The sequence below is a fragment of the Hippoglossus hippoglossus genome, chromosome 19 (assembly GCF_009819705.1).
Source record: "Hippoglossus hippoglossus isolate fHipHip1 chromosome 19, fHipHip1.pri, whole genome shotgun sequence".
Lineage (NCBI taxonomy): Eukaryota > Metazoa > Chordata > Actinopteri > Pleuronectiformes > Pleuronectidae > Hippoglossus > Hippoglossus hippoglossus.
The window spans coordinates 18,916,661-18,941,991 of record NC_047169.1 but is presented as its reverse complement, the minus strand read 5'-3'; the positions used below and the strand labels follow the sequence as shown (position 1 = coordinate 18,941,991).

At 43.4% G+C, this 25,331-nt stretch overlaps 1 protein-coding gene and 1 long non-coding RNA gene across 3 annotated transcripts; one reads left to right on the top strand and one right to left on the bottom strand.

Moving 5' to 3' along the window:
• Positions 1-3,343: 3,343 nt before the first annotated feature.
• fmn2b (formin 2b) lies at positions 3,344-24,395 on the bottom strand. 2 transcript variants are annotated; one of them, XM_034569616.1, is made up of 20 exons: positions 22,626-24,395; positions 19,750-20,000; positions 19,212-19,393; positions 18,628-18,778; positions 18,340-18,360; positions 17,591-17,649; positions 15,247-16,172; positions 13,952-14,096; positions 12,960-13,047; positions 12,091-12,152; positions 10,191-10,282; positions 9,923-10,052; positions 9,536-9,682; positions 8,564-8,623; positions 8,176-8,296; positions 7,656-7,748; positions 7,127-7,178; positions 5,952-6,101; positions 5,686-5,767; positions 3,344-4,336 (listed from the first exon to the last, which is right to left on the bottom strand). In XM_034569616.1, exons 1-20 carry the CDS (start codon positions 24,242-24,244, stop codon positions 4,310-4,312), a joined length of 4,458 nt encoding a protein of 1,485 aa, XP_034425507.1. In that variant the 5' UTR covers positions 24,245-24,395; the 3' UTR covers positions 3,344-4,309. The 2 variants fall into 2 exon arrangements, 1 of the variants encoding a protein (XP_034425507.1); XR_004612071.1 differs by lacking the exons at positions 3,344-4,336; positions 5,686-5,767; positions 5,952-6,101; ... (2 more) ...; positions 8,176-8,296; positions 8,564-8,623 and having other exon boundaries at positions 9,561-9,682; positions 9,923-10,075.
• On the top strand, positions 6,054-21,483 carry LOC117752406. Its single transcript, XR_004612076.1, has 3 exons — positions 6,054-6,185; positions 10,871-10,876; positions 21,472-21,483. It is a non-coding gene; the product is annotated as an uncharacterized LOC117752406 (long non-coding RNA).
• Positions 24,396-25,331: the final 936 nt, after the last annotated feature.

The following is a 25,331-nucleotide window of genomic DNA, read 5'->3' as shown; positions in this document are numbered from 1 at the left end:
CATTAAGGCATCTTATTGCTGCTATCTAGTTGGAGACGAGCCTTTTATTTCATGGATTTTAAAAAGATATATTTTGGTACAGCAATCTATGGTTTTAGTTTACTCTGGGTCTTGTGCATCATACAAAATGATAAGCAATATAGATGGAGAGATAGAGTATCCCTTAATTCCCCTGACTTTCTTTTTTGTCACCATTATGTCCAACATGCACAGTTGCTTGTGTTTAAGTTATGTTTGAATATGCATTCTGTTCTGAGAAAACATGATGGTATGTGCATATTGGGTGCTCCTGCTCCTGAAAGTATGTCAATACTATATAGTACAGTAATAGTAAAGTACTTAAAGGTTCGGTGTGTAAGATTTAGGTGAAAAGATCTATTGGCAGAAATTGAATATGAAATAATCTTACTGATGTTTTCACTAGTGTGTTTCATCTAAATTGTACGAATTGTTGTTCTCTTTACCCTAGAATGAGCCCTTTATATTCAAATACTTTATATTTACATCAGGAGTGGTTCCTCTCTACAGAGGATGCCATGTTTTTTTACAGTGGTCCAGACAGAACAGACTAAACACCTTTTGGGTTTTTATGACGACTGAAGGCTTCCAAAGGTTCTCTGATGTTTGTAAGGGGAGGGTGAGGTGAGGGGTATTCAGCTGCAACATGCAACTTCACCACTAGATGTCACTAAATTCAACACCCTGAACCTTTAGGTAAACCTAGCTTTCTACAACTGGGGTTGAGTCATTAATGTGGTTTACTCCCCAGCTACTGTGAGCACAGTCCTTGGCTACAAGGGATTAATTACTAGTCTATTATACAGTATGTAGCTTCTAGTGACCAGACATCTTAAAGCTCTTATAATGATAATGTCAAAGAGGATAATGTGATAAGGGTCAGTTGTATTGATTTACCCACAAAGAATTAGCAGTCAATGCTGCTGCTCTGTGGAGCTAGCCAATATTTAGCGTTTAAGTGTTTTGATTTAAAGCATAACCTGCATTTTTCTTTTTTTCTTTTCTTTTAGGTACTACTTAGTTGTAAAATAAGTAATTTTGCTGGAATGCTATTTGTTAAGGTACTGGACATCCTTGGGAGGGGGAAGGGAGAAGCCATTTTCATGTTCTGCTCAGGTTTCCCTGAGGCGCAGGTGTAACACTAACAAATTTGTTTGAAGATTTAACTGTGAGAGTTTTGAGTGTTGGTAGCAGAGGCTGGGGCTCACTACCTTCTTCGAGATAGCTGAAAGAAATCCTCAATGTGAGATTACATTGAGCAGCAGAAGCTAGTGAAACACTGTGCAGCCTTGACGTGACTTCACGACTTCAGCTCCCTAAATTCTGGAGAGCCATTTCAGCGTTTGAGTTGTTGGCTATGGTTAAGTCACTCACTTCTGTGTTGACTCCAGGGCCTGGACAGTGAGTTTTCAGTCACGTCCCTGACCTTATCTTACCAATGATATATCCAATCAAAATAATGCAGAATTCAAGTCTCTTTATTTTACAGAATTTACACTGCAACCGGACCCCATGCATCCTGCTCACATAGATGTATACAGAAGCATTTATTGCAGAAAACAGATGTTAGGTTCCTGTTGTGAATAGCATGCGAGCCAACAGAGGAGGACATCGACAGAAACGCAAAATGTGTCTCATTGTCATTTATTATTTTACATTAATAAAGTCATTAACTCTACAAGAAAATTGAACAGCTGTGATTCATAGTGTGATGCACATCCTTCATCTCACAGCTATCACCCACACACACACACACACACACACACACACACAAACTCACACACTTGTATCTGATATGATATGGCATATCATTGTAACATATTTTAAATACACATGTAAGCTGACTTGTCCTGCCCATCAACAGTGCTGTAAAAATTGTATACGGTATGTGACTTTCTACTGAGAGGTGCAGTCTGGTTGGAAGGTCAGGCTGGAGATTCACAGCAGCATTGTGGTAATGTGTGAGTCCAAGTGCGTTCTGGGCTGTTGATTGGGCTAACCCACATTTATGTTGCTTTTCAATACAGCACGTTGCAACTATACATTTTAATATTTGTACAGTAAAGCCAGAATAAGTCTGTATATCACTGACTGTCCCTACAAGTGCTTCTTATCAATGCCAGTCAATCCAGCTGTCTGTTACACCAATGGCTGCTGATTTTTGAAGATTTCTTTTGTTTTAGGAGACATAATAATGGCATAATCAACAAAGACTTAGATATGGTGAGATTTAGACCGGATGAAAAAAGTAAGAATGGATGAAAAATCTAAATGGGGGAAATTTGTCACTTCCTTAATCATGGTAGTTGCAGAGCTTAAATATAAGGTGCTTTATACATTATCACATGATGCTACCAAAAGCCAAATATTATGTGACTGAAAACATAACCTCCTTTGCGTGAGGTAACACAAATGAGGGATTTGCAGATACAGATGTTTGGCTTTTTCCCATGACTATCATTAGGGCCTTTCCAGATCCATCAGTCTCACTGTTTTGCTTTGTAGACTTACACCCCCCTTAACCTTGTGCTGTATTCGCCATTGCTCCGCGGCTATGTTCATTGAAACTTGCAAACTAGTAACCCGTTCACGTCCAATGGATCGGGAAGCTTAAATGTTTGAATCTATATTTTGTGTAAAAGACAAACCAGTATCACAGTGATGCAAACAACAATCTCAGCATTATTACAGCTGGAAACTTGCGGTTTAACCAGATGAGAATAAGGACAAATGTTCTGAGATAAAGTTGACTCTGAGGGAACTGATTGTTAAGACACTGAAGCCTTATTAAGTGTGGAGCCTTGTTGCTGCTGTGGACAAAGTCAAATTGTTCCAAAGTGTCAGTTTGTCTTGAGGAACCATCACAGAGTGGATTAATGATGTGGAACAAGATAAAAACACACAGCAGGACTTTTGCAGATTCTCTCCCTGACCTGTGATGAAACTACTGACATAACCAATACAGAACAACAAGCCAGTTTTTGTTTGTGGGATCACTGCCACTGTTGGATCTGGAGAGGGGAGGAATGAATGTCTTTACAAGCCAAGTCAGAAGCAGAGGGCTGAACAAACACCACTTCAAGGATGAGTGAGCTGGAGGTGGAAGATGAAGATTTGATTAACCACAGTGAGGTGAAATGGTTGGGTCATTCACGGAGTTCAACAACCCATGGAGATAAAGGAAAAACCTGGCATGGAACTGAGTGATGGAATATGGCTGTGGGATTTGGCGTTCATGCTGGACATCGCCAAGTAGCTCATCAAGCTGCAAGGTCCCGACCTGCTTCTCAGCTCTCTGTTATCAAATGTGTAACCATTCGAAGCTAAATTTAAGTTACTGAAGGGATAACTCTGTGCATTTGCACACACTGCGAGAACAAAAGCCTGCTCTGACATCTGAGTTTGCAAAACAAAAGCAAATGAATGCAATTGCAAAGCTGTTTCATGTGGATCAAGCTGATGTTCCTGAAAACCGACAGCATGGAATCATTGGGCTGGAAAGCTACAAGGTCCCTCTGCTCAAGTTCTATAAACTGTGTGTACGTCTTGAGGATTTTCACATTATGAGGAGACACGAACTGAAGTCTCCGTCTCTGCTCGGGACAATACTGCTGCGAATCCTGCACAGGCTCAGTTCTGGATGTATGTTTTTTCTCTTATTGCATAGCCAAGGCAAACTGAGGAATACTGAGAGTGAGAGTTAGGGAATTAAACTGAAATAACACCATGTGCCCTGGCAGACAGTTGCAGTTAATATTTATAACGTAATACTGAGTCATGTCACATTTTAAACCAGCTGTCTTCCTCGCCGAGCTTGGGGTGATTTGTTGAGGTTACAGTCGGGGGAATAAGTGCTCAACATATTCATTGCTCCTGAAACATTGTGGTCTTGCTGTTGGACTCCACCATTCTGCGGCAAAATGATGATGTGGGCTTATAGGCTTGCACAGACAGTGAGTTCTTCCAGCTGATGTATAATGTATGTCGTGTGTGTGAGCTGCACTGATCCCAGCAGTCCACGATTCCTTGTGCCCGGTGGCCCCTGCAGCAGCAGCATCCTCCCATGACTGTGTTGTACTTAGCAACATAAGGCAACAGGATGACAGAGCAGAAAAAAGTCTGCAAATTAACCAGTGATCAAACAAGATGTCCAGAGTGGGCACAGCTGCACATACAGTGCATGTCGTTCACATTAGTGCCGTCCCTTCCGTTTTCCTTTCCGTCCTCTTCGTACTGTTTGTCTTTGACTCACTGCTGGTGCCCACAGTTGGGAAAACAAACGTGCCAGGAGTCAGATCTTCATGCCCAGCTTGGCTTTCTGTGAAAAAACACATCATAAAAACGTCACTAAACGTGTCCAACATCTGAAGCAGAACAACTGCAAATACATATTTTGATATATTTAATACTGGGTTGGTCTGGAGTGTTAACAAAGAGATGTATGCCTCATGACAGAGAGATTGCACCAATGGTTCACTGCTTTCAACACTGGCAGCACAATTTAACTCTGTCTTATAGTGGTTAGCACTGGCGCTAGCCCTCAGCATTGCTTCACCATGACTAACATTATACTGGTACTGTATTTCTGGCCTACACCACAGACCAGAGTTCAGGTCCTTTAATCAAGGAAGAAATATACCGCTGTACAAAATGTTACTGCAATGGATTCATAATCAGCAAGTATGAAAAGTAAAAGTATTGATGCAAACAGACAGCCGCTGTCATTGCTTTATCTTCATATGTTACTGGATAGTGGGTGATGACAGGGATTAGTCTATAAGAATCTGTTTTTAAACAATGTATTTTGAATGCAATATCTGTAACTATACTATGATTGTTAAATGTAGGTACAATTCCTTAATAATTCTTAGTCTCTATTGTTGGTGTCATTGAATCCACCAGATGTTGGTCATTTTCTCAACTGCACCACATCATTTCAGCTGCACACTCATGCTGCCAGTCTCCTGTTCTACCACATCCCAAAGATTCTACTGGATTTACTTATGGTGAGTGTGGAGGTCACTGAAGTTCACTGAACTCACATTGTTGTCATTTGTGACATGGAGCATTATGATGCTGGGAGTAATGATTAGGAGATAGTAAACTGTGAATGTAAAGAGATGAACATGGTAAAATAATACTCTATTCTACTAGACTGAACCCAAAGTGTGACAAGAAAACATTCCTCACACCGTCACACCACCAGCAGCAGGGAGGTTCATGCTGTGGACTCCAGATTCTGACTCTACCATCTTTAAGCAGTGTTGGTGAGTCTGTGTCACTATCACCTCACATTTCTGTTCTTGGCTGAGAGGAGTTGAACCTGACATGGTCTAACTGGTGCAGCTATCATTAAAAGCATCATTACATCAATAAATATTACTTTTTATTTTCATTATAACAACTAGTCAGACAGAGCTTAAATATGACGGTTACACAACTGTTCCTAGTCTCTCTCTCCTCTCTTTCTCGGTCTCTCTTCTCTCCCCTCTGTCTTTCGGTCGACTCCAACCAGTCTAATATTTTGATTCGATAACTACATGAATAGCCAGTGTACAGGTCTTATTAAGTGGCCAGAAAGTAAATTTCATAAAGCATCCTTATCATGGATCTTATGGAACTTTTTAATAGGAGGCCCCAAAAAACAGGGAACAAAGGTGAACTTACGATGCCAGAGGCGTGTTTGGGTTTGACGCTGTAGGAAGCCTTCTCCTTGGCCTGACGGAAGCTCTCCTCTGCTGCTTTTAACCTGCACAACACACAATGTTACATATACACACAGTCAGATCTCCACTTTCAGTATAACACTAAATTCAAGAATATGTGTTATGGTGATATGACTGGTACTAAATTTCCATAACAGGCACTTTAGCTTATTTAAATGACAGAGAGAAAGAAAGCAGCAGGTTGTAGAGCAGCTTGAGACGACGTACCTCTCCTTGAGAATGGTTTTGTTCTCCTTCTTCCACTGGTCCTTGAAGTCAGAGGAGAACTCATGCCAGATGCAGAAGAACGTGTTGGGTGAGACCTCCTTCTCCCCTCCCTTGGCCTTCACTGAGAAGAACACTGTGAGCTCCATGAACCTGAACAGACACAAAGTCAAATTGACACCTTGACCCTTTTCTCTATATGATCCCAGAAATGAGCCACAGTCTGCAGACTATGATGTAAGGACCAGAAGACCTCCAGCCATGACTGTCATTGGCTGTGTGTGCAAACACATGGGTGTAATGTCCATGATGTCCCAGTGATACCTGAGGGTACCTTTTAAAACTAAAAAGTGAAAAAGCTTGAGTGTATACTGGCAGCCATCATCACTTACAGCAATAGAGTCAGACATAAGTCCCTGAGTGTCTTCAACACAAGTCTGTAAGTGTCTTCAGGACAAGTCTCTGTCTGTCCTTAGGACAAGTCTCTGTCTGTCTTTAGGATAAGTCTGTGAGTGTCTTCAGGACAAGTCTCTGAGTGTCTTTAGGACAAGTCCCTGAGTGTCTTCAGCACAAGTCTCTGTCTGCCTTTAGGACAAGTCCGTGAGTGTCTTCAGTACAAGTCTCTGAGTGTCTTTAGGACAAGTCTGTGAGTGTCTTCAGGACAAGTCTTTGTCTGTCCCAGAGTGTCTTCAGCACTCATTCTGTGGATACTTGCCAGCAAAATTATTAACATTCAGCCATACAGTTAGTATTGTATTCATATTTTGGGGCAGTGCAGTCTTAATACAATTATATTTACAATTTTGGAATAAGTGTTACTTCACTGAAAGAGTCAGACATTACAGGTAAGATTAATTTAGCATGATGATATAACCATGCTAGAGCTGTGCTATTAACAGGAAGTAACTCTTGCCCCATTAACATGTTCTCATTGGCCATGCTGTAAGATCTCTTACAACAGGAGCACTGGTTAGGTGTTGGCCATAATACTTTCCAGGTCAAAGTAAATAAAATAACATTTCTGACCTCTTTTCAAAAATGATATATTAATATGACTTACTCACTCACATTCAAGTGCTACATCAAGATTGTGTAAATCAGCACCATGTGTAAACACACACCTCTCTTAGTGGGATGTAGACAGGTGAAATATGACGAATAAAGGAGGTTGTTCTTACAGTTTGTGAGTGCTGCTGAGTTGACCTTCGTGCGTCTCCATTTCACTTTTAGCTGAGAGAGAAAGAAAAATGGAAAAGGTCAAAACAAACAGGTCCCTGGGTGTATTTTCAGCAGCTGTCGTCCATTTATTCAGGTGAAAAGATAAACGTCTCCCTTCCTTGTTTACTTCTGTGATGCGTGGTCCACTGGCCATGCAAATGAAGACCGCCTCTGCCTGAGCCTGCCCCCTCATGCCATAGATACAGATATGATGGCACAGTGTAATAGGCCTTTAAACAGTAAATCTCCCGTTTAGAGAGTCATATTACAGAGAGTAACAGTGGGTCCAGGTGACCTGCCAGAACTTCAAAGGTTACTCTATTAAAATGGAGTCGTTGAGAGTAAATCTGAGAACAACACATTGACAAATAAACCGAAAGACTGATTCACAATGTTTCTCTTAATACATACATACATACATACATACATACATACATACATACATACATACATACATACATACATACAAAAATGGGTTTTGTCTGTTACCGTGTTTCAGGAATTCCTCCATATTATCTTTGAAAGGCTGCAAGTTATCCTCATCCGAAACTTTGCACACCTTTTCAACTTCTGATGTACATGCTGACAAAATAACGCACAAAACAATACAGTCAAGTCAAGATCTAAACTTAAGCAGCATGAAAAGTACAAGTAGTAGTACAGTAAGGCTTGTGTATAGATACTCTAATGCTGTATCTTTCTGGTGAAAACAAAAAACTAAACATTTATGCGAAACGTGAGCTAAGGAGGAAGACATTTTTGACTTTGGCTTTGGCCAGAATTGGTGTTTTTGTAGAGGAAAAGTGGTGAGTGGCACTGACATAAGTAAAACTGTACTGCTCTCTTTCACGAAGGACATTTGTAGATCATCACTTTAGCCTTCAAAAACATCATTTTCATTCAGAGGCCATTTGGTGAAAGACACACACGGGCAGTAACTGTGTGTGTGTGTGTGTGTGTGTGTGTGTGTGTGTGTGTGTGTGTGTGTGTGTGTGTGTGTGTGTGTCACCTCTGAGGTCCTTCCTGAGTCGAGTCAGGTCTTTCTGAAAGTCTTCAAATTTCATCTGTGAAGCCTGGAACAAATCTTGAGGCTCCGGGAGGGGATACACACACGTCTCCCTGCCAGCGTCCTACACACACACACCCAACAAATAATAAGGCCAATCATAATGTTTGATAGTGTTCGTCGTTTTTACAGTTTGATGGCTGCCAGTTTAATAGACATGAAGAATACAGTTTTTAGATGTTGGAGATATGGTCTTATTATGAACCACATGTGAAAGGAAGGCATGATGGGAAAATTCTCAGGGAGGGGGTAAAGAGAAAAATGATACAGATGAAAATTAGATACAGCACAGTCACAGTATGAGAGGAATTATGAAAGCAAAGCAGCTCACCTCATCAAAGTGTCTGAGGTAGTACGCAACAATATAAGACAGAAGACTTCTCGTGCTGTCCTGCATGTGTAGAGAAGACAAAATGTGTAAGAGTGGAGATTTTCCAATGCTTCTCTGTGACGTTCTTTAGCACAGCTAACAAAGAGAAAATGTCCACCACAAATACATCATCGCAGTCATGATGGGACAGAATCAGCACAGTTTTAATCAGTGCAGCAGAATTAGAGATATCGTCCTCTTCATTCCACACATTCTTCTTCCTTCTCGAAAGCTCACTTCTTTCTAACTCCACACCCCCACATTTTCTTAACTTTCCTAACTTACACTCGTCAGACCCGACCCACACTAACATGATTCAACATGACTAATGTGCTGTAGGATGTTCTGACTTTACAGGATTTCTGTCTGTCTTGGGCTATCTTAAAAAACATGATCTACAACGATGTTCAAACACAGCAGTCGACTTATTTACAGCTGACGTGGTGTTACAGCTCATTTCTAGGGTCATTCAAGTTATAGATTTAAAGCAGTAACACAGTTATTACTCCTTTTTTAAGATGTGTGCGAGGATGAACAGTCTCTAAATCTGACAGTAAAGTTTTACTCCCAGAGTTTATGTGCTGCCTTAACAAGGTGAACTGATGAAGGAAGACTTCATGCCACAAGAAGCACATAGAGAGAACAGATTATTGAGGATTAGCTCCTAACTCTGTGTTGATTTGGTTTTGTCCTGGGTACATCCATGAAAGGGACGAGCGACATTTCAAACGACCAATAAGTTAAATGTTACATAGATATAAAATATAACTATATTGTCATGTTTACAAATAATATTTAAATAGTACACAGTCTATATATTCAGCACATAGGACTACACAATGCTGTAAGGAGCAAGGTGTGTCCAAGATGAAAAAGCAACATTTCCACAAGTTCCATTGCATTTTGTTTCAGGATCTCTCCCTCTTTACTCACGCTGCTCTTGACATCTTTCAGTTTGGGCAGAATGTCGAGGGAGAAGCCATCAGCTTGGCCCCTGGTTCGATTACCACCATTCATGAAGTTACCAAAGGCCAGGACCAGACCCAGAACCTGCTTCACTCTCTCATCGTCCTGTAAGGCCTGCAGAGGAAAACAAAGTCTGTGTCCTTACACAAATCTGGCAATAGAGAGGGTGAGGATGGGCGAGGTAAATGAAGGGAACACACAGTGGGAGATGAAAGTGATAAAACCCCAAAACATCTTTCCATCATGTGCACAGAGTCATCATTTGCTGTGTTGAGTTCATGCTGAAGACAAACCACTCTTGTTTTCAAATCACCTGTATTTTGATTTGACAGTAACAATCAGGGCTGGACTCACCTCACAGACTCTCTGCAGCATGTCCAGTTTCCTCGTTAGCGACGATATGCACTCGGAGAAGCTGGACTGGAAAAGGATGCAGAAAACTCTGCCAGAGAAGTTTGGGATCAAGGAGAGCTGGTAGAGAAACCTGCAACAAAGCACAAACACAGGCTGCTGTGGCTCTATCACCTCTGCACTGACTCTCTCACAGGTCCTGTGAGATTTGCACCCTTTGTTTCCAAGTATGTCTGTTCATTGGATGTTGAAGTGTCGAGGAATAACTCACTGCTCAGGTTTGTCCAGAGGTTTAGCATTCTCTTTGTCTTTAGAGGACTTGATGTGCTTTTCAATCTTGTCCATTTCCTCCTGCTGTGCCCTCTGAAAGAGATGCAAGTGAATAGCAAACTTACTGTTGGTTGTACTAACAAGAGGTGAAACCAGCCATGAACCTTTCCCTAAGGTGACTTACAACTGTGGAACAACACTAGCTTTGGGGCGTAGCACATGAACCACGCAGCAGGAGGTGGGATGTAAATTCATAATTCTGCTATGGAGATCCCATGTTTTTGTTTAAAGCAAATCAAAAGTGGCGCAGACCCTTATCAGAGTTCTCACGAAACTCCGAGCAAAGTCCACAGCTTCTCACTTGGACATTTGCGTTCTCACATACAGCCCCTCCGGAGAATAGGGTTATCTGGGGTTCAGTGCATGTCTGAGGGCAGCTTAAGAGACCTTGAAACAAGTGCTAGATATGATCAATGTGTTAAAGGAGGTGTTGAAATGAGGTGCTCTCGGAAGAGATACGTTTGTAGGAGGTTCTTAAAGAAAGAGAGGGATGCCCCTGCTCTGATAACATATGGCAGCTTGTTCAACCATCAGGGAACCAAAGACAAGAACAGGATGGACAGTGACTGACTTGTGTGCAGGGATGCAACACCAGAAGACGTTCAATAGAGGAATGGAGAGGTGATTGTGTTTAAGTAGATGGTGCAGACCCAGGCGTCCCTCTGTGTTTATGACTTGAATTTGAATTGGCAGCCATGGCAGCCGGTAGACGTTGATGAGCAGCCGAGTGACATGTGCCCTTTTAGGCTGATCGAAGGCGAGACACACCTCTGCATTCTGTACGTTTTTTCCCCGTGCATGAAGGGAGGCCCACCGGAAGGGCAATGGAGTAGTCCAGGCATGAGATAACCATGGCTTTCATATCACTTCCCACAAGGAGGTTATGTTTTCATTTATGGGATTGGTACTGATCAGTGTGTGCTATTTTGTGTAGATCCAGATAAAAATCTGCAGACCAGCAGACTGCAATTCCTGAATCTCCTGCTTCAGCTTTTGAGCTTGAGTTGAAGGAACGAACACGGACAACGTCTTTCTTTTCTTCGTTGCAGTTCTTTAAGAAAAAGTAATTGCTCTTCAGCATCTATCAGCTTTAATTCCAACTCCAACATGATCTGCTTAGGAACACTCGCCGTTGTTCTGAAGTAAATAGAGACGCCAGAGAATTTGTAAATAAGCGGACCAGAAACCTGATTAAAATCAACACAGTAGCATAGAAACTCAACGGCTACTGGTGTTTCGGCTCCACGCCCATTAGCGTCTCAGCAGTGTAATTGCTCGACACACACACACACACCTATACACAACTATGAATGCTCAGTCCCAGGCGTAAGCTACGTACCTACGGCGTAGCTTCAACACAGAAGCAATTGGGCTTTAGATTTCAGACTTAAAGGAATTGACTTGAAGGTGGCGTTCCTTCATCCGTGTGGATTTGTCCGAGAGACAAGCAGAGATACATGTCGAGACTGCGAGGTCACTTAATATTTATTTACTTCATGAATTATTTCTACAATAGATATTCAGGGACATCGTTTCCACTGGAAGATGGGATGTGATGCTTTTTCCTTTCTTTGAGCTTCCCTGAGCACTATTCTCTTACTCTCCGCTTACTATTGATCTACGCTTGAAATGTTGGCTGGTAATATTTTGTCTGCAGTGTGGTGAGTGCCTTCTTATACTGTAAACAGCTTATAGAATATTTCAACTGTCATGCACTGGGTCACAATTCAAATTAACGAGCGATTCACTATTCTTAGCATACATGAAAGTAACACAAACATATGACCACATACAGTATTGCCAGACAGACAACGTAAACTGACAAAGACTGTGATGCTCACATTTTCATACAGGGCCTGCAGGGTCTCCAGGTCCACTACCGTGTTGTCCAAGTTCAGGATGGCTGAGAGAGAGAGAGAGAGAGAGAGAGAGAGAGAGAGAGAGAGAGAGAGAGAGAGAGAGAGAGAGAGAGAGAGGGTGAATTCACAAAATAACATTATTTGTGCTCAATATTTATTTCTTTAAAGTCTGTTATAAGTTGGTCCTCTCCGACACCCCCATAAGGCTGTCAGATTTTTTCTAAAGCTGCTTTTAGACATGCACTGACATTCTCCAGGCGGGGGGGGGGAATCCGGACCAAATTCACCCGACATCTTCCAGAGGCTTAAAACACGTTTGTCCTTCACAGTGGCCTTACAGCCTCTGCTCAACCACAGAGGCGAGTTTACAGAGTCCGGCTGCTCAGACCTGCTCAGGTTGAAAATGTGGTGAATATGGTGGAACATTATGATGTCACAAAACTATAAGCACAAATAAGAAGTCATCTTGCCCAAATGGGAGCTGCAAAAATAACACGAGTGGAGTCAGTGAGTCCACATAGTCACAATCCACACAGAGAAGAGGTGTGATCAGAAGGCAACTCTGTGGGTAGACTGAATGTGCACAGAGGCTATGATGCCATGTAGGATCCTCTACAGTAGAGCAGCATGTTCCTTTGCCAGAGGAGGTTTATATAAAGCACCCCAGGCTGGTTTGAAGTTAGGAAATAACCCCAGATACTGTAAGTTCTCCATGAGACGTCCCTGCATCCATTGTTATTCAGTCTTTCATGGGCCTCTCTCCACAAAAACAGGAAATTCATCGCTAGAGAAACAAAACCATCACAGTAATCCAGCTGCAAGGAGTATAGCCGACAAAGCGATGGACTCACCATGCTGGATATCTTTCATATCGAGGTGCAGGGAGGACATGAGGATTCCTACTGCCTGAGATCGCTTGTTGTTTAGGAGCTTCACAACCTGCAAAGGAACAGATTCAGAAGCTTACAGTATATGTAGTTTTGCCATCCAGCACACACTGTGGGAGAAATGCTAAACCGGTTTGTGTTTGATTTTGCATGACTGACAATTGGATAAAAGTTGGCACTGGAAGATGAGTCATCAGGGGAATACATTAGAAGCTTCTGTCTGGAAAGGAACAAACATACTGAAGTGCCTGGTCACCAATATGGTTAGAAATCTGCCTTTGTTGACCATGAATATTCACAGTAAATGAAATGGTTCTCGGGTCAGTAGCTTCATAAGCATTTGTATATTTTGTATTTTGTCAATTTGCACATTTTCATACTATTTTAATACATATGATAAATGTGATATCATAAGTAATATATATTTATACTTGTAACAAATTGTCATTTATTTCCCTGCATGTTTCCTATTTGACATGTCATTGACAAAATAACAAATTTACAAAGTTCCTGGTAAAGAACCTCCTATTAATGGTCTGATATCTGATTGGATAAGACACAGAAAGTTGCCACCAGCTTGGATTCCAGGTCAGTATTGAAATATGCCGATTCAAGTAACCAACTTCAACATTTCTTATTGTTTAAAATCACATATGTATCGACTTGTTCAGGTGCATATATTTGTAGAATCACTTCCGTGAGCATCAGCCGGCCTGTAATTGTGTAACTTGGATACAATTGCTGCCGTGAATTGATAAAACAGACGTGACCGCAATCTAGGCCTTGTCATATGTGTCCTGACAAACACACTGAGACTTGTCAGCCTTAGAGATGATCCATTGGATAATCAATAATCATTCTAGCAGAGAATTTCAAAGCCATATAAACCTTTTAAGTTTTAAGAAGCAATAATTAATATGTCAGAATTCTGTGATTAGCATGTAAAACACACTGACCTGTTTGGCCTTGGACTTGGTGATGGTGTCGGAGAGCGGCTGCTTCTTAACCTTCACAGCTGTTTTCGAGAACAACTCCACAAACTCTTCAAAGTCCATGTCAGGCTCCTCAATTGTGTCCCACACCAATGAAGAAGAAACCTCCCTAAGAAACACAAAACAGTTACTACATGTGAAGGTCAACAGTAAAGATAACCAGTGTGTAACAACAACAGGGAGAAACACTGGATTTCAAAACTTCTCTCTGAATTTGTTCACTATTATTAATGTCAGATAATGTTGATAAATCACATTTCCTCTGTTCTCTAAAGACTGGCTTGTCATGTTTTACTGCCTCAAATCACAATATCATTGTCCAACATTTTATGCAGCATGGTGTAGAAGTTTCCAAACAGCCCTGGGTTTCCAATCAGTCTGGTAATATATTTGCCTTTAATTTACCAAAGTTATTGTATCATAATGGTTGGGGAGTTTAAATGCAGTTGAGGTTGCAGACTTGTTTGAAAAGTCTACCACTGAACATGCTGTTGATGTCAGATAGGGGTTGCGTTCATGTGCAGGCAAGCGGCTCTGAAATATAAAACCAGTCGAGGCTGTTCAGTTCACAAAAACAGATTCAGTCAGCACACAACAGGTAAACATGGACGTGGTCGAAACCAGCAAATCTCAAGGTCAATGCCCAAACAGATGTTAATCCGTTTTCTGTGTTAAAGCTGATACTGATGTAGGAAGAGACATTTGCTATGCATTCACTTTCCAACAGCAAGAACACTGAACTAACCTATGACCGTCAATTTCAGAGAATGTTTGACTTTTTTATATTTTTCTTCTTGTCCACAAACCAGCTGTGGATTAATCCGCTCCTGGATATAGTCCATAACAAATTCACAATTTCCTCCTGTATGTGTGATAAAAACCAATGTGAGCAGCTGTTTCAGGAAATCACTGAGCCTTTTTAAAAATGGAACTATGTATGTGTAAGCAGTATTTAAAGGTCAACTTTTTCTGTAGGATCCAATAAGCTCAGAGCGGAGAGCCACAGAGAGAGGAGGGAGGTAAAGTGTTGAGAGCCAAACTTGGACATTGCTGGTTTGCAGCTTTTCTTGAGGTTCGAGGACAATAGAAAAGAAAAACAACAAACCAAATCTAGGTTATAGGTTACAATGTCTGATGTCTTCCTATTTCTGAACCTCTCCTGCTTTATACTGTTTTCTGCATTTCAAAGAAAATGTCCTTTTTAAATTGAAAAGAATTGCAGTGGGTTCATGACAACAGTCGTCTCTTTATGTCTTTACTTTTTGGTGTTCAGCTGGATCCTGGTCCAGTAAAGTGGCTTCATGGGTCTGGGTGGCTCCACCAAAGCCTTCCGTGGGGGTTTCTCCTGAGTCAGACCCAGAGCATACAGCCCAAACGGCAGAGGAGGAGGCAGCGAGCCCATACCGCCTGGGAGAGCCGGGGCACCGAAGATGGCTCCTGGTGGAGCAGGGGGAGGAGGAGGCCCACAGCCTGGAGGTGGTGGTGGTGGAGGAGGAGGAGGTGGGCCTCCGAATCCTGGCAATGGAGGAGGAGGGGGAGGGGCAGTGCCACCAGGGAGAGGAGGGGGTGGCGGTGGAGGTGGAGGTGGAGCACTGCCACCAGGCAGAGGAGGGGGAGGAGGTGGGGGTGGCATGAGACCACCAGGAAGAGGAGGAGGAGGTGGAGGAGGAGGAGGAGGAGGAGGAGGAGGAGGAAATGCTGAACCAGGTGGTAGAGGAGGTGGTGGTGGAGGAGGAGGCACTGAGCCCACTGGTAAGGGTGGGGGAGGAGGAGGAGGAGGTGCCACAGTCTGTGCTGGATGAGACGGAGGCTGCTGCTGACACGAACACTGGGGGGGGGGCTGCAGGGAGCCGGTCTCTCCACCCGACTCGCTGCAAGGCACTTTGAACTTAAAGCTGTCGTCCATGGGCGAGGTCTGAACCGACTTGGCCTCCAGGCAGCCCGGAGAGGGAGGGGCCTCTGTCTGCAGGTGGGCGTCACACACATCCCTCAGCAGGCCCTCCTCCCCCCCACACTCCTTATCCGTGGTGGAGGTGGTGGGTTTCATACTGTCGCTGTCCAGCAGAGGGGGCTGTCGCTCCAGCTCAGCGATCTTAGTCCTGAGGTCCTCTATGGTTTGTTCCAGCTGCTGGATGACGTTAATGTGCTTCTCCTTCAGTTTTGTTGAAGGTAGGACTCTTTCTTCCTGCAAATAACAAAAAAAACCAACTTCATTAACCTCAGAAAAAATAAGCATCACCTGCTCAGAAAAGTCTACTCTGACTGAGACATGTGACTCTGTGGGTCCCCTGGGAAATATAAACTCTCACAACAACAATCACAAAATAAATTGCTCTATCAGTGAGGAATATGTACAGCATCAACATTTGGTGCCAATGCTCTGACCTCGTAGCTCAAATGGTTCACCATAGAGACAAGTTAGTGCGTCATAGGACTGTAGCGTCTGATTAGAGTTGACTGCATCAGCTACCTTGTCTCTCGTAATTTCTGTTTCCATTTAGCAGACTTTGCAAGATCTAAGAAAATCCAATTCACAAACTAAGGGTTGATTTAAGTGCAGCCTTGTCTCAGGAGATAGAGCAGGTTGTACACTAATCAGAAGGACACTTGACTCTTCCAGTCTGCAAGCAGAAGCATCCTAAGATACAGAATCCTTGTTTGCCCCTAACGGCTGATTGCTGTGCATATAGTGCTGGATGAGGTAACGTGCTTTGACAGGTCAAAATGAAAATGAGTAAGTGCATTTAGTTTGCATCCAAATCCAAATCTCTCAGTTAATCATTGGTGTGTTTTGGGTGTAACATACTATAAACCAATCAGAGGGCCATTTGCCATATCCTTTAAAAGCCAGGTGAGGTCACACCTTAATGAATTTATATTTTAAAGGTAGTCAGTGGGAACACTTCCCTGCAGAGGAAAACCTGCATGCGAGTATATCATCTGTGTGTGTGGCAAGCAGAGTGTACACACATTGTGCACCTGCCTATGTTTAATGTGGAACCGGCCTCTATGTGCCTGAGAACCCACCACACAAAATCACTGAGCTGCAAAGCAACAATGAGCTTAAAGTTACAACAATTCCTCCGCCTGAGTTCTCTAAACTGTACATACATTCTATATCATCATCATCATCATCATCATCATCATCATCATCATCATCATCACTACCATCTGACATCAGACTCCTCACTAAAGTGAACAGTTTCAGCCATCACACCAGAATCAAAGGTTATAGAGTCATGTATCTGTTCATAATTTCATTTGGCCCTTGAAGGATGCTATCAAATTGAAATAGATAAATAAAAGGTGTACATATCCACCTGCCCTAATGTAGATTTTGCTACAAAAACCCTTCAGAAAAATTGGCTGCTGATCAAATCTTTACTAAACTCTGAAATAATCAAAACTGTTGTTTAGCTCTGTGCACACCAACAGCACTTTGTCATCCCTACTGTGTGTAAAAGTGAAAAAAGAAACACTTATTTAGGATCATGCACAAATCATTACATTACACTGTTCAGAATATCATATTGCACTCTGTATAACAGTCTACATAGAGTTTGTTTAAAAAAAACATAACAGCCTCAAATGAAAGTGACTGACCAGACAATCTTGACTCTCCTCCTGTGGTTGCTTCAAACCCAACATGGCTGCAGGATGCTCTGCAGAGACACACACACACACACACAGACACATCAGCAGGCCAGTAGAACACAACCACACTCCTGTGGGTGATTATGAACACATGAAAGCATGACGTGACTGTACATAATACATATCTATCAATCTGCTGTGATATAGATTGTTACATTTTCATAGTTTGTTGTCAAATAGAAGGAAGTACCAGCCAATGAGCTGCTTGTCTCAACAAATAATGATGATGTAGAATACTTGTAGTGCTTTAAACAAGATGATACTCCACACTCCACAAGTTGGTTGGATTATTAATTCTCTTGCTATCTTTGCTTTACTGCCATTCACCTGTGTGAAGATGTGCCGAAGTTTCCTTGGGCAAGATACTGAACCCTGAATTGCCCCTCATAGAAACAAGTGCTTCCCATAGATGCACTGTATGAATGTGTGTGTAAATGGGTAAATGGCAAAACTGTACTTTAAAGCACTTTGAGTGGTCATCAAGATTAGAAAATCACTAAATAAAAACAGAACATTTACCATGTATTATTTATTCCTGTGTGCACAGATTTTGTTTTATAACTGTGAACTTTGTTCCTGCTGTTTTGGTTTCCTTAAAGATTTGGCAAAACCACAACCAAGCTTAATAACAGGGAGCCAACCCTCAACCAATCATGGCACAGGGTGGTTTATTTCAAAGTTATGATGTTACCACTGACCTTGATTGTCCTCAACAAATACTGAAGAATGATCCCATTCAGAAGACAGAAAAATGAAAAACAAGGGGAGAAGAAACAAATGCAAAGGTCAAAGGTCACAAAGCTGGATTGAGATCAGTGATGATATTTGGTCTTTCACACACAAATCTACAGAAGCGTATTGCATTCACTTGAGAAACAAAATCTGCTGTGTTTTTCTGAATTTAAATTTATATCGCAACAAATGGCAGGTTTGATGACAATCTGTATTAACATTGTGACCAGGACATGTGGAAGTGTTATTATTACCAGCATCTGTGGATTTGAATACGTTCCTGTTTTCTGAACCAGGCCTGGTTGGGGGCAAGGGACCCTTGATCTGCCCAGGAGGCCTCCCATCAAGCAGATCCAGGGAGTGTGGTGGCTGGTTAACTGCTGCCCATGTATACAACTGGTCATGCTGTGGAGACAGTGAGAAAGAGGCCAGTCAATGAATAACGTGAGAAATGATACTGACTTTGGTTCAAAATAATACAAATATGAGCTTTTTGGGAGTTTTAATGTGTTTACAGAGTTAGTGTGAGACTGCAAATGATCATTTTAGATGTGCACTCAATTTTGTGATTGTGTGTCTGCTTTTCCTTAAGTGTTGTAAGTCACTGATGTTTCACTCACTCAAATCAGCACGTAATCAGAGTCACCAAGTTGCTTTTGTGACCCCACAATGTCTTGCTAATGCATTTATGGATATGCATTGACTCATAGACAGTAAACTCACAATATACACACGCCTCCTTTGTAAACAGGTCTTTGTGAAGAATATAAATCCAAACAACTCAGAACAATCATGTCTGAAGCTGGAAATATAATGCATATGACTTGCGGCTACTTACGTCGAACCTGGCTGATGGTGTGGAGGTGATGTGTGCAGGGCTGTCACCCAGCTTCTCTCTGAAGCAGTCGCTGAACGGCAGCAGGAGGCCCATGGCCAAGATCCTGGAGCACAGCCTCTCTGCCTCCTCGGGCTCCTCCTGCTGCTCCTGCTGCAGGAACAGCTTCTCCAGCAGGGTGCGGCCTGTACATGACATAATGACAGAGAGAAACAAGGTTAACTTTACCTGGGACAGGGTGGAGCTAAGGGTTTTTGATCACTGACTTGCACACAACCTAAATGTTTCTGTCAGCACAAGGTTTAATTACAGATTACATCCTATCAGAGGCTATGAGTGTTTTGGATGACCACTGACCTCCTCTGTATGCTGACCTCTCGCTGCTCTCCTCAAGATGCAGAAATTACACACTGAGGTTAAATCAGTTATTTTATCCTCAGTGCCGTTAAGACACTTCTGTTACATTTAGTTTCAGACTCTCCCACCCACAGGAAGTGGTAATCATGGACAGAATTGAGAGCTGAGACAGCCCTGTACTCACCTGTAAAGACGTCCGGAAAGCCGCAGGTGGAAACCTGTCCACAGGAAGATCGTCTGGTCGCACACAGGGGCTGGCTGCCTCCTCCTCTGTAGCCCTCCAGATATTCTCTTGAACCACCAGAGCCTCCTCCATCCTCCTCTCTGCTCCTCAGCCTCCTCTCGAGCTCCTCTGTCCAGTCAGCTGAGCGACTCAGAGACCCGGCCAGGCTCCGGGAGCGCTGCCTACGGGCCCGCTGACCCTCAGCCATCATCCTGTCAACATTTACATTTCTAGCTTTCACAGTGCAAGTGGATGTTACAATTAAACTTCTTATCTTGTCAAATTGCAGGTTGGATTATGTTCATGGAATAAGTGTGCTGAATGTTTTTAGACAGTTGCTTCCATTTATGAAATGAAATGAAATGGAATGAAAAAAATGAAGAGGAATAACAGACCTGCAACTTGAGTCAGTTTTCAGTCAGAAACCTCAAAAACATCATTCAAACTGTCGGTGTCATTACTGCTTCTTAATGCAATGAGATGGGGACTGCATTGCATTAGCCTCACATATCCAGACCCTGGCTGCTCAAATTACCATTTTGCTATATGGAAAAAACGCTTGGCCATGTTTGTATTTTTTCTAAACCAATCACAGTCGTCTGAGGTGGTGCTGAGCTCAGCATGCAGCGGCAGAGGGGGAGGAGAGAATGCTGTCTGAAAGAGGAACCGACGGCAGGTTCATACCTAAAGTTGACATCTGATGACTGAGTCAGTGCAGCGCTGCTTCACCACATAACAAGGTAACAAAAGCAGGCACTGTGATGGACTGACTATAAGGATTCTTTTTTCTTTGACTTCTATACTTTATGGAGATTAATGGAAGCCATCATGGGAGCAGTCAGAGGTATTGTAGAAATTAGAAGGAGGTAAAGATTAAAACCCTACTGAATGCAATGCAGCTAAGTATAAGCTTTTAGTCAAAAGTCGAAGGGATCAAACATGCATAACATTGGTTCAGTCATTGTAGTTCCTCGTGCAGTGTCTGTTGTAAACCTGTATGTTTGTAATGGTCTGTTTGCTTCTCCTGTGTTGATGCTACTTCCTCTTTAGTCCTTGTCATTAGTGAGTCCTCCTCAAACAGCTCTACAATGTACTGTCACTTTGTGTTGTTTGTGCGCTGGATGTTGTGTGCAGAGCCTTTTATGAACAGTCTGTGGTGCAGAGTGAAGTTAAAAAAACTTTGTGTACATCCTACCTGGTTTATCCGCATGTCTATTGGGATCTTTAGAACCAGGTTCAACATTTCAAAATAAAAGCTCTCTATGTAAAGCATTGTAGCAACAAATCAAATTTTGTGCTTTTACTTTGTAGACAAATTGCTAAAGAGGAAGTGATTCTATGATTGTTGTTGCTGTGTCAGTCTGATATTGTGAAATAAAAAGAATACAAATTATCAAACACTGGAACTACACACTTGAACTTTGGTGTAAATTGTAGTAAAGGTACCTCAAACTTAGAAACTTTAATGGAGCTAACAACATAAGCAACAGTAAACAGGCACTGCAGGCCTGTCAAGTTTCTCATCCTGCACTGAGGTGATAGCATCATCAGATGGAGTCTAAAGCTGAACAAAAGCTAATTAATTCCCCTCAATATTCAGCGTTGATAAAGCGAATGTGTCGGCTCGCTGAACTCCTGCTTCCTGCACCATGAACACAGACACGTCTCTCATCTACGCCAAAGATGATCACTGACATCTCTAAATGTAGCACTACGCAGTTTAATGACGGACACCCATGATAAATATAAACCGGTGTGTTTCTGCTTTTGTTGATGAACATATGAGGTGTGAGATATTTGTCAGTGTGACATGTTGGAGGAGGATTACATGAACTTTCACTCAGTCAACTGTCCTTTGAAAGCTGCATCTGTAGTGGATTTTTTCAGTGAATTACACCAAGTTAACATGTTAGTGAATGTAGTCGTCAAACATATTTTTTATAGATATTTGCGAGGTTCAGCAGGAGGCATTAACAAGTGACTTTGACCAACTTACTAATTAGCGGGGTTAGGGTTAACCCTAACCCTTAACCCTAACCCTAACCCTTTTGTAGCCTGCCCTGCAGACCCTCAGAGCCCATTGGAAAAGCTTGACAGGTGGTGAAACAGTAACTAAAGGGAGGTTGAAGGTTTAAGTGAGAGGTCAATTCCAGTTTATTACAACTCTGGTCTGATTCTAATTGCTCTGGAGCTGGGTGACATCAGCACAACAAAGTGTGGCAGGGCAAGGAACTGTCAGTTTCCCTGCTCTTTCACACTGTCACACTTAGAACTACCAATAAAGGCCACAGTGCCCCCACTCCCCCCCCAAAACAACCTTAGCTATACATAAGCAAATCGTTTAGGCAGATGATTTAAACCACTCTATTTATAGGACAAAATGCAATGCTGCTTTCAGATGCACTTCACTCCTGATAATCTCCTGACAATATGTATGTGAGAATGCAAATGTACGAGTTAGAGCCTTCGCACTTGTTGGAAATGAGCTTATGTGAGAAAACAGCAGGAGATCCTGCACAGGATTCTCCACGAGCGACTGGATGTGTTGATGATGTGTTAAATGCACAACAGATGCCAAATGAAAAAGACAAATATATCAGGATCAAAAAGTGGTGCCATACACATAGAAGACACCAACAAAGATGTCAAGAGAGCTTTAGGTGATAAGGGCTGACGCCGGTGTTGATGTGCTGTAAACACACTATCCCACTATCTGCAGTTTTACTCAGCTGATGGAAAGTTTAAATCAAACCCAAGGTTCCTTAAGAAACATATATGAAGTGTTGTCAATCACAATGAAAGAGTTTGAAAGAATCATGCAGCAGCACCACAGGTACCTGTGGAGGTGATGGTGGACTCTACGCGGGGACAGAGGGCTGTGGGATGGGGACAGGGATGGGGAGTGTCCTGGGGAGCTGAGCTGCCTGGTGGTGGTCTTTATGTAGGAGGGGAAGATAGGAGGGTAGGGTTTCACCACAGGGCTAGAGGAGGTGGAGGAGTGGGTGGACCTGAGGAGTCGTTTGGCCAATGTGGGGCTCTCCTGGGGAGGCAGTGGGGTGAAGCAGATGCTGCTCCTCCTGCACCGCTGGGTGGAGGGGGAGGCACTGGTGCTGGCTGAAGCAGAGTGGTGCTCAGAGGCACTTAGGCAGTCCTCAAGGGACTCTGCACTAGTACCCGAGCCCAACGGACCCTCACCTTCCTCGGACAGGATGCCTGGCCTCAGCCCATCGGTGGCTTCAGGGCTTGTGTTGTGGCTGTCTGCGGGAGGAGGACTGAGATCCATATCCACCCCAGGCTCCCTCTCCTCCTGAGGGGTTTCGCCTCCAGCTTCCTCCTCCTCCCTTGGGGGTATGTGATCCGGGAAGCTGTTGCCACTGGTTGTCATGGTGACTGGCTTGACTGCCACCCCCCCTACAGTAGCCATGGTGACTGCCGTGCAAGCGGGCTGCTGTACCAAACCATGCTGCTCTTTTGTGCCTGTGGCAAAACAAAGAGAGGCTTCTCCCTCTCCCTCCCTCTGTCCCTTCCCGTTTAACTCCAGACACTCCACCTCCTCCCTCTGCACCTTCTCCTCCTCGCTCTCCTGCACCTCTGTGTGGATGGTGGGGTTGATTGTTGGAGGCTGGTCCATGTCCTTAACTGAGCCAGACAGAGTCCCCGTCTTTAAGAATGACAGCGCATCAGACGCCGCTTCTAATTCTGGGGTCAGGTCAAGTGCTTCAGGAGGAGTTAATTGAACTACTCCATTACTCCTCTTCCCTTTCTCCTCCCCCCCTCCCTGTACTTCCACAGTCGAGTTAACCACCCCATGCTGCTGTTGGTGCTGCAGCCTTATAGCGAGCTGGATGTCCGCTAGCAGATCCTCGTGGTCTGCTGCTGAGTGGAAGCTGTAAATATCAGTGTCTGACCCAGAGCTCCCTCCCTTCTGCCGTCCATTCTCTGCGGGAGAGGTCGCTGCTGTCGAGGTTTTCCGCTGCACCTCCTGACTCTGCTCTCTTCCTCCTGCATCTCCATCCTTGTTCACTGGCTCCACTTTCTTCCTCTTCTCGGGCAAAGCAGCCTCGGTGTCCGACTGTCCGAGCTCATCTGCTGACAGATCAGGTGTTTTTGTCCTGTCCAGCTCATCTTGTTGTGATGCTAACACGTCCTCCTTTGAGCCTGTTACAGAGGAAGACGCGTCTCCTTTCCCTTTCAGGTTGCTCTTTCTCTTGCGGATGGAGAAAACAGAGGGCTTGGACTCGGATTTGTTTTTTTTCCTGCCTGGTCCTGTGCCATGCATCCCCCCTCCTCCTCCACTGCTGCCTGCTCCTTTACCTCCATGCTTACCGTGCAGCTTCTTTCCTCCCTTTTTTGTCACATCCCCTCCTCCCTCTCTCCATCCTTCATCCAGTGATGGGTAGCTTCCATTTCCCGATGCTGCCGCAGCTTTCCTTTGCTTAGCCTCCTGGTTGCCCATGTCGATGGAGAGCGACTGACGGCTGTCTGCCTCACTCAGGTCATGCCTGGGAGAGATTTTTCTGTGTCGGGGGAGCTTTTAGATGCCCGAGGAAGGTAGAGGCGTCTTGGCCTAAGCTGTGGATGCACGTCTGGTGGTGAAGGAGGAGCTGCTGCTGCTGCTGATGATGTTTTTTTTTTCCTCCCTCTGTTGTGTGAAGCTCTTCGTCGTTGTTTTCCCGTGACGAAAGCTGGCGTGGCAGTGATGCTGGCGCGGATGCAGGAGACACATACAGCTCCCTCTTCCTCCTCCCCTCTCTCTCTCTCTGTGTCTTACCCTCCCCCTCTTCCTCCTCTCCATCTGCTCTGACGTAGGGGCTGCATGCTCAGTGAAGGTCTGACGGGGAGGAATCTGGGAGAGATGGAGAGCCACTGGAATGGGGACACAAAGCCAGGTTTGCTGAGAGGAATAAAGATGCTGGCAGATACTGTGACGGTGCTGGTGGCTGAGTGGACTGGAGGCGGGGATGGAAATGCACACCCGTCTCTCATGCAGTCTGCCAGTGTAGTTAAGTGCACCATTCTTCACTACATTTCCCATGATTCCTAGACTGCTGGCTGTATTACCCATAGTGCTAAGTTTGGGCTGCACTCCAATAAAGAGGTTATTGGTTTTTCGAAATTCTAAAAGCATTTCAAAATTCTTGAAGCGCTGTGTTAAAATGGGGTGAATGTAGAATGAAGCACTGTGAGTGTTTAAGACTAGAAAGGTTTGCCCAGTTGTAAACGGAAATGTAGATGGATGGATTTCTTATCAATTATAATGTTATGATAGATTAGTTTAGAATAGATTTTCAGCTTGATTATGATAATAGTGGCTCTCGTTAGTTAACAAGTTGCCCTTATTGAATTGTATTGTTATTCTGTTGAAAATCAAGCCAACTGATTTAATATCCCCTGACAGAATAGAAGGAATAGAGATAATGTAGAGGGGGGGACACTAGGACCCAGGCACAATTTGACAAATCAAGGGAGAGCATCTCAGCAGTTAAAAGGCCGATTGAGCACAGGTGTGTGTCAGCATTCATTCCTGCTCTGGTGATCATGCC

What these genes read in the sequence shown, in the direction of transcription:
- fmn2b (XM_034569616.1), bottom strand. Translation starts at nt 24,244, where the DNA reads ATGGGCAACCAGGAGGCTAAGCAAAGGAAAGCTGCGGCAGCATCGGGA. An exon ending in ACCTCAGACACTTTGATGAG is followed by an intron (nt 8,297 to 8,563) that starts GTGAGCTGCTTT and finishes GTGTGTGTGTAG; the next exon opens with GACGCTGGCAGGGAGACGTG. An exon ending in CTCAGCAGCACTCACAAACT is followed by an intron (nt 6,102 to 7,126) that starts GTAAGAACAACC and finishes GTGTCTGTTCAG; the next exon opens with GTTCATGGAGCTCACAGTGT.